We start from the raw sequence: 12480 nt of genomic DNA on the forward strand, positions 1-12480 counted from the left end.
ATTCTCCTGCCTCTACACTCCCAATAGCACTGGGGTTATAGGTGGGAGTGGGTCCACACTTACGACCTTCTCTCGTGTGTGTTCTGACCCACTGGGCCATCCCGAGGACCCTGAGCAGACTCTTAGAGGGGGTTGTGATTTTTTTTTTTTTAACCAATTGCTAGAACACGGTCAGAACCACTGCTCTAGATTATGAGTCAAATGTAAACTTTCTAGTTACCACTCAGAATAGCCACATTGTCTTTTAGGTTCTTGTCCATTTTCTCATTTCCAAATATATACATACTTTAAAAAGATCTTCCAAAGTAACTCAATAGTCTTCTCAGATTTAAAAGAAAACAAAGGTAACTGTACCCTGAGTGCCCTGCCACTGTTGCTAAGTGGGGAAGGAGGCAGAAAGACTCAGCTCAGCTGAAGGAAACATTTTCATCTCTTACAAACCCTACTTCAGCAAGAAAAAGTCTGGTTACGCTGTGAGGCGAAGCCTTGACAGCCTCCACTTCACTACCATCCCACAAATCAGGGCTTTGCCGGCCCCTGTGCTCCACTGACAATTCCCACGGTTCAGCTGAGTGGGATGCAGGTCCATTTGGTAAAAGAAAAAAAAAATCAGTTGAATTACTGAACCAAAGTAGCCAGGGAGAGAACTTATTTCCAGTTCCCCTCACGTAATTATGGTTAGAGGTAATTCTAAAACTGTACCAGATTAAAGTTTTCTGGTTAACCCTAGGGAGCTGGCATGGTTACAGGAGAAAACAGTAACAGTGCCTGCCTGCTGAGGCTCGGGCTTCTGGCAGGGAGACCACGGAGGCCCAGGGCACACTGCCCTAAAGACAAAGGCAGAGGGGGCACCTCTGACCTTGGCACCCGAGTCCAGGAACCTGAGATTTCAGGAGACACGCTCCCTAAGATGTCCTTGTTTCTTAGCTATTGCTGCTACAACAAAACTGCCAACCGGACTGTTTTAACAGGTACACTGGACCCAAGTCCAACATGGGCCCGGGGACTGGAAAGCACACTGTCAGCTGGAGCTCGTTCCTCTCTATGTGCTCTAAGAAACCGCGTCACTGCCTTTCACAAGGACTCACGACTCCCTCCTCCATCTCTCTGCCTGCACAGACGGATGTGAAATTATTACAAAGGTTTATCTCCTATAGCTCTGACCTGAAGAGTTCTCAATCCGAGAAAACACGAAAGAGCGAGAAAACGAACACTTCATAAAAAAAGATGGACCGACAACTTTTTTTAAGCTCCTTTTTTCAAGCAATAGACATTTGGATGCCCAGAGTTCCCGTGGTCCTCTTCACCTACACTATCTATAACCTCGTGTCTCCCACAGTCGCAGGACCAACCTCAGTTCAACTTGTCTTTTTCTTTTTCTAAGACAAAGCACACCCAAAGGCTTTAAAAGGAGTTATCAAAACCAGACCTAGATATTTAAACATCTATTTTTTTTAAAAAGTTAAAAAATGAAAAGTCCATCATTTACTAAGAAACTGCTATCCTTATCGGATATCCAGGATGTTTGTATTTTAAACTGAAACAAAGCAATGTTTCGATTTCCTGAGAGTCTTTGCACTGAATCAGCAGAATGAGCACTCAGAAGCCCAGAGGCATTAAATCTCCGGCCTCCTGCATCAGAGGGAGAAGGCTTATGAGCACTCCAGCCTCCTTTGCACTTGGCCCTGTGGGCGCCTGGGAGAATAGTAACTAAAACCAACGCCATCTGAACCTTAGTACTCTTAGGACAAGCAGGTTAGAAAAGCTATGACTGGTAATCAGAAGGTTACGTCTGAGCCGCTCTAGGACCTGCTTCCTATGGCTTTCCCCACTGAGAGCCTCTTTCCCTTGACCTGGAGGAACAGAGAACAGGTACTAGACTCATGGCCGCCTCCAGAAGGAACGCACAGCCAAGGAGCTTCTCTGGGCGACACATGCTGGCATGAACCTAAGACTACCTGTCAAGTGCATAGCTGAACTCCAGGACAATGAAAACTTGGTTATTTTTAACTGAGGTGAAGTCACTGGGACACGCTGCACGCCTGCTGCATGCTGGGACATTCTTAGCCAGCTGCTTCTGAGGAGGCGATTGAGAACTGAATGGATTTACAGGGTGTGCTTTTTGCAAAATTTACTACTAGTCCACAGCTGCCAAGGACGCAGTCTTTCTTTTGTTTTTCACTAAGAACTTGTCTTATTCCTCACTGACTTGATGGGACAGTACACTCAGCAGGCAGGTTAGACCCTCCCAGCAGATATGATCACAATCTGAGTGGCATCCACTGCAGTACCTTCCAGAAGACGCCAAGAAACAAGAGTAACATATTTGTTTGTTAGGCAGTGTTCCTAAACCCCTACCACAAGCATCGCTCCTCTCAGAGGTGTGGCAGTTGAAGAACACTCGAAACGCCACAGAGAAAGGAACGCCAGCCATATTCTCCAGTTGTGAAGCTTTCCCTTCACTATCCAGTCAAAGCACAGAAGGACCCTACAACTGAAGCAGTACCTCACATCACCATTGTGTGGCTAAGGAACAAGACAAGGCCCTAGAACCAGCATGTTATTTTACATTACCACTGCATGCCTACAGAACCTGACTCAGAGGATTAAAACCAGGAAGGAGTGTGTATTAGCCAGCCAGTCAGTCAGCTTTCTCGCACTGTAACAAATACCGGGGCTAATCAATTTACAAAGAGAATAAAATTACTGTGCTTCAATTTTGGTCCATGCTGCGTTAGCCCTGTTGTTTTTGCTTGCCTGAGCAAGGCAGCACATCTCAATGGGAAGCACGGAAGAGCAAACCTGCTGATCTCATAGCCTGGAAGAGAAAGAGGGACGGACTGAGGGTCCCTGTCCCTGTCCTCGGCAAAGGCATCGCCCAAATGACCTGGAGACCTCTCGCTATGGCTCATCTGCAGCCCCCTACCCCTGTTTCCCCCTCATCCATTATACAAGCCTAACACACAAAGCTCACAACTAAAAGAAAGAGAAGTGGCTTTTTCCATACCATATCCTAAAACTCTGAAAGCAGGAAGCGTTTGTGGCCTACGGAAAATACTTTAAAGTAAATTTAAAAACATCTTGGTAAGATGGAGGTTGAGATGGGGTCCCACTCTGTATCCTAGGCCAACTTCAAACTCACAGTGATTCTCCTGCCTCAGCTTCCCAAGTGTTGGACTTGCAGGCATGAGGGTCACAGCAGTTTTAATTATACGCATCCTTTGTGAATAGGCTTGGTGAGCGTTCCTGTTTACCAGCACGCATCATGTGTGTAAGAGGGCGGAACCCTGGCAGGCTGGACCGTTTTCACACAGTGCCTTGTGCATGGGCACTTTGCTTCACACGGCTGCTAAGTACAGCTGTAGTGGACTTCCCAAGGTTGTGAAATACCATTTCCAGGGAAAATGAAATGAGGAAGCAGCCAGGAAGATGACTAAGAGGCTTCCCCAGCGCCTTTTTTATGAGGTAGCATGGGAGGTGCTGGATGTACTGGAAAAGAGGGTCTGAATCACACAGGGTAGCTTTGAGCTTCGATCCCTCCTCTGCTGCTTGCCCATGGGATGTTTTTTTGAGCCACTGGATTCTCACTTGTGAGTCTAGAGTTGTAATAAAGAAATGGCATGAGGTAAAGTCTCTGAAAATCCATGGCAAGCAGAGATGGGAAGAAGAAATTCATTCAAAGACCTACTGATTCACCTTGTCTCTGTGACATAAACGGAGTAATCATCTTAAAGCACAGGTTCATAGGTGACCTCCGCCTTTAAGCTTCCCAAGAGTCCTCTGAGGGAATTCAAATGCAATGCAGGAGAACTTAATGCTTTCCACACTGGCCTGAGGGCTGAGAATGGCTTGGCCAGGGTTTCTGGAGCCCTGGCTCTCCCTGGTCAGCATGATGTTGGAATTTGCTAACTTAGTTATCAGAGAAAGCGAGACTGTCTGAAAACAGCAGGATCTTCGCCTCTGGGCTGTTCTCTCTCTGAGAGACCCTCACTGAGGACCGCTTGCTGAAGGGGACCTCCAATAACAACTGAGGTTGGGCATTTCCAGTGTTATCTACTCCCCTGCTTCTTTAATGGTGGAGTGGGGCTTTACACGGGCTTCTCAGAGTAAAATGTATGCTTGATATTAGAGAAAATAAAATCTCAAAGCCCCACACAGTCAACCCCCAATTAAATTACTTCCTTTTAGGTTAAAAGGAAGCAAAGAAAACCTAAGTCTGGACCATGGTAAAAATCACAGCAGACAGGAGCGCTGTGAGTTACCAATCACCGGGTAAGGAAAAAGTAAAGGATAAAGGAAATGCGCAATTAGCTACTCATGACTTCAAAGTACTGCCTACTTGTCAATCACACAGACTCATACTAGAAAGAAAAAAAAAACTGAACAGATTAAAAAGAAATCTCAGAAAGTAAACAGTCCCATACACGAACAGCCACAACTGAAGTCTCCAGGAAAATGAGCTTGACTTCACATAGGCCAGACTCCGGTGGGAAAGGAACACAGACGCGTCTGTGTGAACCTGTTCTCGTCTGGTTATTACAGGATTAGCACACACTGCAATTGGCTCTCAACGTTCCTTCAATGCCACAGAAGACACCAAAAGAAATACCTTAGAAATTCTCTCTGAGGCTCACAACCAAGCCTAGCAAGCCATCGGTGTGAAAATGGTATTTCCGGTGGTTATCGTCAGGAGAGGTGAGTTGGCATAATAAATTGCTTCCGCTTCATTACAGGCATCAAAGTCCTAACAGTCAATTTAGGAACATGGCATCTCACAGACTCTCCAGTTGGATTTCCATGGAAACAGGGCCACAGGATTTTACCATGAGTAGGAAGTGAGGTGAGGAACAAGTATTCCCATTAAGGTTGGCACACACATAGACAAAGGGTAAATTTCTACAGAGAAAGCAAAACAGATGGGATCTGTCCCTCTGAACTCCTCTACCAGCACACATTAGAACTCTATACCACCTCGTATAGTGACGTGCATCATGCCACCTTGTCTTTTGCAGGAAATTGTCCTGAGGGGTGGGTCTAAGTCTGAGGGAACTGGCCTTTGAGGGGTTCCCCCAAGGGAAAGGAATATAAAATTAAGAGAGTAGAGTCCTGGGGAAGAGCCCCAAGTAGAGAGCCCCAGAGTTTAAGCACCATCAGCTCGGAGTGATTCATCTCTGAACTACCTCAGGGCAGGGACTAAATGGATTCTAGCTGAATCCGGCTGTGTGATGTCGTGCAGAGTGCCTGCTGCGTGTTACATCACACAGGTACTCCGTCCTTAATCCCCTCATTTCAGAAATGAGCAATGGATTGAACTCTAAGATCACACTCAAAGCCAGCCTTAAGCCTACTCACGTGGCACAGACTAAATCTTAATTCTTCATTCAGCTATAGTTTGAATTCAATGCAGTCTGAATTCATATTGGATCCACTATTTAATCATTGTTATACAGTTAGAGGTGTTTTTTTTTTTAAAGAATCCCAATAATTCTATCCATAGAACAAAAAATAGATGTTAAAAATAAAAACGCCAAATAAAATGTCATAGACTAAACACTTTATTTCCTGGTGTGTGTGTGTGTGTGTGTGTGTGTGTGTCTGTGTGTGTGTGTGTGTGTGTGTGTGTGTGTGTGTGTGTGTGTGTGTGTCTGTGTGTGAGTGTGTGTGTGTCTGTGTGTGTGTGTGTGTCTGTGTGTTTGTGTGTGTGTGTCTGTGTGTGAGTGTGTGTGTGTCTCTGTGTGTGTGTCCAGTCTTTAAGACAGACAGCTGGAGCGTACGTGCACCCCTTTACACACTGTGGACATGTGTGGGCTATCATCAGTGAAGCTGCCTCCTATGGAGAAGAGGTCACTGATTTCAAAGTGAGCGCGTAAGAGGACGTCACTTCTGCACACTGACTGTCAACAGGTACCAGGCTCCATCTTTTACAGCTATGAAGTACCAAAAAGAGAAACTTCACATAATACTCCAATTTCTACTGACACATATGAACTATTACATAGGAACCATGATTTTTAAAAAAAGACCCACCAAACTCACATTTTGTCCCAAGTTTAATATTTTGTCAAGTAGGGTCATGCAGAAAATGGCACAAATCTGTATGCCATAGCACAGGACACCGTGGGCAGATCAGTGTACCATAAAGAACATATGCTGCATGAGTGTCCCTGAATTTCTCTGTGTGTGCACCCACAAAACACGTGCCCAATGTTTAGGATCTTGTGACCCCCCAGTGTCTCTGTGTTAAAAGGCTGATGCCCAGGGTGGGGTTATCGATTGGTGGTGAGAACTTGACGTGGCATTTCCTACTTGGCAGTCTTTAGTCAGCCTTCAAGAGGAGATGGTAGTAAAAGCTCGCCCCTCCCCCTCTCTCCTCTGCACTCGAAGGGGAGCAGCTTCACTCCACAGGACATTCCCACCAGCCCCACACTGACCTGTGACAGGACTAAAAGCAGCAGGGCCAATCCATCAAAGACTGAAACCTCCAAACCGTTGGCCCTGAAATCAACCCTTCCCTTCATAAGTTGACTGTGTCAGGCATGTGTAAGAGGGAGAGAAAGCTAACACTGCTCTTGTCAATAAACTTAACCTGGGATAGAAAGTTGTTTATTCAAAGCCTTTCTAAAGATAGACAGAAATATTACATAAAATAATTATCTGACAATTCTTTTTTTTTTTCTTTTTTTTTTTTTTTTTTTTTCGGAGCTGGGGACCGAACCCAGTGCCTTGCGCTTCCTAGGCAAGCGCTCTACCACTGAGTTAAATCCCCAGCCCCAAGGCACCTGACAATTCTTAATGAACAGACTTTAAAATCAAACAGCAAATTATGGAAAATATTCCCAATATAATTAGAAGCAAAAAAAAAAATCTAATTTCTTTAATACACAAAGAATTATAATTTGAGATTAAAATAGTTCAAAGGAAAAGAGTATAGGACAGGAGGAGTTCACATTCAACTAATGGTGTGTTTTTGCAAACACCAAACTCTACTCATGAACATGAGAGGCTTGAATCCTGAGTCCACTTTTCAAGGGACAGATCCGGTAAAGACAACGGCTCCATGGAGGAGACAGAGGATGAGGAGCTGGGAGCGTGGCCTGTGGTGGGCAATGCTGGGAGCAGCAATGTGGCTGATGCAGCCTTCGGGAGGACAAGATGGCAGCCTCCAAGTCTCCGTCCGTGTCCTGGTGTAGTTACCCTTCTATGAAATTACATTATAGGAATCTCAAAAGGCATCAAGAAAGCATGCCTAGGGATAAAGATGATTGGCGTTGTTCTCACAAAATTTTCAAAACAATTTTAAAAACTGAAAAGTGCTTAAGGGGCTGGAAAGATGGCTTAGTGGTTAAGAGCACTTCCAGAGGTCCTGAGTTCAATTCCCAGCAGACGCACGGTGGCTCACAACCATCTGTAATGGGATCTGATGCCCTCTCTGGTATGTCTGAAGACAGCTACAGTGCACTCATACACATAAAGAAATCTTTTTTTAAACTGCTTCTTTGTCCATGAAATTATCAACTCAGTACGTACTAGAAAGCCACCAAAAGAAAAGCTAGAAAATCTACCCATATGTGTTTATTTGGAGACAATAACTCACATTTCTTAAACAGTAAATATGATGGCCACTATTATAAGCCTTTTACAAATTCTGCACTGAATGAACTCAAATATCTCCAAGATGGATAAATATGTAAAAATAACAATTGTAGGATACTTTGTGTGCTCTGATTGATTCCGTTATATCACATATGTGCTGTGGATCTACACAGGCAGGCAGAGCTGTAGCCATGGCCCAGCCTGGGGCCCTCTTACAATGTACTCAATAAACTCTTCTGACAAACGAATGTCTATAAAGATAATACATGATGTACTGTATATTAAGAAGGTAAATATATGAAACTTTTTCATGTATATATGAAATTTATATTTTAAAATCTAAAGTATTCCTTGAGAAAGACAGCAATTTGAGAAAACTTTAATATTCTTTTCATACTTTCCATCATATAGGAATTTTTAACATTTTCAACATGATTGCATATTCCTTTAAAATTAAATAAACATGTACACACACCCACACATCCACACACCCACACACACCCCAAGCCTAACAAAGGCATTGGCTCCCACTTCCTTCCTTAGGTAGGAAACCCCAAAGTACAAGGATCTGAATGAGGAGGCTCATGGTTCTAAAACAATTGTTTGGCTGACAGTTTTCTTTGTCCCAGGACTAAGTCAACATAACGATATATTTATAAAGTGCCTAAGTTCTACTATAAATAAAACAAAGGTAAAGGGGAAACAAAAATGGTCTTATGTGAGTCACAGTGCACACTTCTGAGGTCCACAGGCTCCTTACAACACAGCACGGACATCGCTCACGTACATGTCCACAAACATTGACTCCACAGTGACTGTTGACAGTCCTGACTGCCACTGCCAAAGCCCCAACACATCAACGTCTTCCTACAGATCTAGGACAGAGCTCCATACTTCATACACATGAGCACCTTCAGTCCCCAGAACAAGGAGATTCCTAGCTGGTTGAGTACTTATATAGAAATTATAAAAATTAAAATTAATCTGTATCAATTAGAAATTAGGAATAGCAAACAGAAACTGGTTTATAAATCGTTGAATCTATGTTTATAATACCTACTTTTAAATCTTTTGTTTTTTTACAGATTATTGCTTAGGTTTTTTTTGTTTTTTCTTTTGTTTCTGAGACAAAGCACTGCTGTGTAGCCCATGCCGGGTCTCGAGTACCAAAATTAGAAGAATGTACTACTATATCCAGCCTTTATGAATGTTTTGAATGGGATTCCTTTTTTTTCTTAAGATTTATTTATTTTATGTATACGAGTACACTGTAGCTGCCTTCAGACACACCAGAAGAGGGCATCAGATCCCATTACAGAGGGTTGTGAGCCACCACTTGGTTGCTGGGAGCCATCTCTCCAGCCCCCTGAATGGGATTCCTTTACCCTAGAAACAGGCCATGTAGCTGACTCTCTGCACGCCGCTCACTCCAAAGGTTGGCTTTCCCAGTTAATCTCACCTTCTTCCTCCTTCCCAGACTTCCAGGTGCCTTTAATCCAGAGCCACACTGTTCCCTGGACACGGTCTTAGGTTCCCACGCGATTCTCACCCTTAGATCTTACCTGTCCAGCAGCAACTCCAGAACTTCCTTGGTCGAGGCAAAGCCTCTATATGTTGACAAGAAGATGCTGATGTAGGTAAAGTCGTTGTCCCCAAAAGCTGTCAGCAGGTTCTCCACAAGCTTCTCCAGTGTGCCAGCTTTGATGGTCCTGATCTTACAGGTCTCATACTGACTGACTGTGTGTCCTGGAGGCAGCTGGTCCCCTTCAACCTGTGGGACAAATTCATTATTAGCATCGATAGCATCACTTCCTGATGTAAAACCGAGAACATTGAAATAGTGTTTCAGTCTACTCTCAAATAACTTCTCTAAAAGTCCCGTAAGGCAGTGTGCTCTTCTGTAGACACAGTACGGCAGAATGGTGGCTGTGTGGGCAAGTGTGTGGAGGGGGCTTCCCATTCTTTGTAAAGAAAGAGAGATTATGCCTTCACAGCTACACAATGGCTTCTCCTTACATCGTTAGTGACAGCAGGGTGATGGCAATATTTTATCAAAGACGTTGTCTGTCACCGGATGGGGTGTAGCAAACTGCCAACTGTCTGATCCTCTTTGTACGGTTAAAGAGATGTCTTCAATCTCAGTTTAAAACAAGGCTTACCATGGTATGCCAGAAGAGTCAACACATAATGTTCTGGAAGTCTGATTGTTCCAAATTTTTATTTATATATATATGTGTGTGTGTGTATATATATATATATATGTATATGTATATTATATTTATATATACACTTTATATATTCAATACATACATACACATTCATATCACACACAGAGCATAGGGTTTATGTAAGCTGACACTATGGTCATCCTTGAACAGTCAGGGATGGAGGAAGCCTGCTCTCCCTGGCACCCTGTGGAGACCTAACATGATCCCACAGCCTTCAGTCCACAGATGGCCACGGGAACTGAGGGAGAAACACCTGCTCTGCAAAGCCTGGGGCTTATCCCGGGGTCTCGATGAAAGGCATGATGGGGGCATGGCCTGCTCTCGGGAAATTTGCAAACACCAAAGCATAAGGGCTTATGAGAAACAGCTAGCAGGGAAAAGCAAGCCTTCAGTTATCAGTCACTGTCACGATACATCAGCACACCTAAACCTTAATGTGGAAAGATCAGTGGTAAAATGTGAAAGGCCTGAAAATGAGGCTGAGAGGAGAGAATCAAACTGCAGAAAAATAAGGGTGTGCCTTGCATTCTCAGTAAATCTGGGCCTAGCAAATTACATGCAGATGTAATTTTTCAAGTTGAACTCCTTCATGGGTGCTAAGGAAACTGACCTACCAAGAAGAGCTCTGCAATACATCTGTTTCCAAAGCAAATAATTAGTCTCACTGCTGCAAAGACTCTCACTGGTGCAAAACCTACCAGGCAGTTATCTGAACTATAAACTGAATTACTCAATACTGACTGCCTAAAGTCCTAAATTAAAACACATACATACATAATACATACATACATACAGAAATCAGAGTGACAAGATATGACTTTTAATGATGACAGCTGTGGCTACTGAGTTCTGGCCCTGTCAGAAGTTAAACTACAACAAGAGAATTAACCCAGAGATTACTTTCAGAAAGACCCACATAGTGGCAACCACTTTTAGGTTAGAAGAGCTTAATGTCACTCTGTCTAGCTGCTGACAGGAACTGACACAGGACCATGGTGTATGAGGTGCATGGCTTTGTTTCTTGATTTTTTTAATTTTTTAAGGATGCGGCTGGAGAGATTATTCAGCGGCTCATGCTTCCTGCTCTCCAGGAGACTCAATTCAGTTCCCAGGACCCATGTCAGGCAGCTCACAACCGCCTGGAACTCAGGCTCTAGGGGATCCGGCCTCCTCAGGCATTAACACATGTGACACACATGTGTACATCACATACATACAAATACATACACATAAATAAAAACTTAAAACTTATAAAGTTTTTCCAAAGACATGGGTGTGATGCAGGAGAAACAGGCGCTTTCCTGTAGGGCTCTTGCAAACTCTAGCAAGTATGACACGCAGCCTCCCCAGGTCCGTCCCTTTACTCTGTGAGCATCTTACAGAGCCTAGTAATGAGCTGCAATCACTAGAGACATAGTCAGGTTTACTGCTTTACACTTTGAGAGAAAAATCTAGGTGAAGACAATATAAGATATAATGCTAATTAGCCAGCTCACACCTAGATGCCCAGCCATACATCGGCTGACAACAAAGGGTTGCTGTGAGTTCAAGACCAGCCCAAGCTACACTGTAAATTCCAGACCAGCTTTGGATACAAAAAGAGACACGTTTCAATAAACAAACAAGCAAAGTATAAAAACTAAATCTGGGGCTAGAGAGACGGCTCAGAGGTTGAGAGCACCGACTGCTCTCCAGAGGTCCTGAGTTCAATTCCCAGCAACCACATGGTGGCTCACAACCATCTGTGATGGGATCTGATGCCCTCTTCTGGTGTATCTGAAGACAGCAATAGTGTACTCATATAAATTAAATAAATAACATTTTTAATTAAAATTTAAATACAATAGAAATATTTATCTAAAAATACCTGTATCTCTTTGATCCCTTTCTTAGTAAGACTAAAAACATAAGTATGTTTTGTAGTTTTTGTTCCGTTCTTCAAAAGACTGTCAAGATAATTATCTGCCTACACAATAACATACAAGTCATTAAAAAATATTTAATGTCAAGTGCTCCCGGCACAAGGCATGGCTTCTCTGTTGGTAGGAATGGTCTGACTCTAATTTTAGATCAAACTTCCTTACTTTGTGATATGTCAGGGCTTCCTTACTGAGCAGTTTACAGTTTGATGAGTCTCACCTTACTTTGAAGTACAAACTCCACTCGAAAACTAGACCTTTCTTACTGTAATGCTGACTGAAAAGAACTAATTTTTCACTGGTATTGATGTGGCCAAGAACTCAAACACAGAGAAAAGTGCTTGTGGAGAACTTGACCACATGGGTCCCTTTTCCTGCCAGAGAGCAGATGTGGCTGGCTGCCAGGGCACTCCCTGGGGAACGGAATGGCTGCTCTAGCCAGTCTCTTCCTTCACTCTGCATGCAGGACGCTTCCTTGTGTCCTGACTGGTTCCTGCTCCTCAGTGTTTGTGTCTGTACATCAGGAAGAAGCATGGGTGACTTGAGAGACCCCTTAGTAAAATGTGCTCGCCACTCAGATACTGCAGCAAGCAAGCGGCAGCAGCAGAACGTGAAAACAGAACCATGCCGTTGGCGGGAATCACTCTCACAAACCTCAGTGATGGCGGCCGGGCGGGGCTGGCCATTTGCTTATTGTTTCCATGGAGCTTCTACATTCTCAATGGACACACCGCACGCTG

At 43.8% G+C, this 12480-nt stretch overlaps 1 protein-coding gene across 4 annotated transcripts in view; it reads right to left on the reverse strand.

Annotated features, from left to right (window-relative positions):
- Window positions 1–12480, reverse strand: part of Rgl1 (ral guanine nucleotide dissociation stimulator like 1) — a 249011-nt gene that overhangs the window by 60328 nt on the left and 176203 nt on the right. For all 4 annotated transcript variants that reach the window (XM_032915394.1, XM_032915396.1, XM_032915392.1 and 1 more), the window contains one exon: window positions 9156–9364. In XM_032915394.1, coding sequence (XP_032771285.1) covers window positions 9156–9364 — 209 coding nt within the window. The remainder of the gene's footprint in view (window positions 1–9155; window positions 9365–12480) is intronic.

The sequence above is a fragment of the Rattus rattus genome, chromosome 10 (assembly GCF_011064425.1).
Source record: "Rattus rattus isolate New Zealand chromosome 10, Rrattus_CSIRO_v1, whole genome shotgun sequence".
NCBI lineage: Eukaryota > Metazoa > Chordata > Mammalia > Rodentia > Muridae > Rattus > Rattus rattus.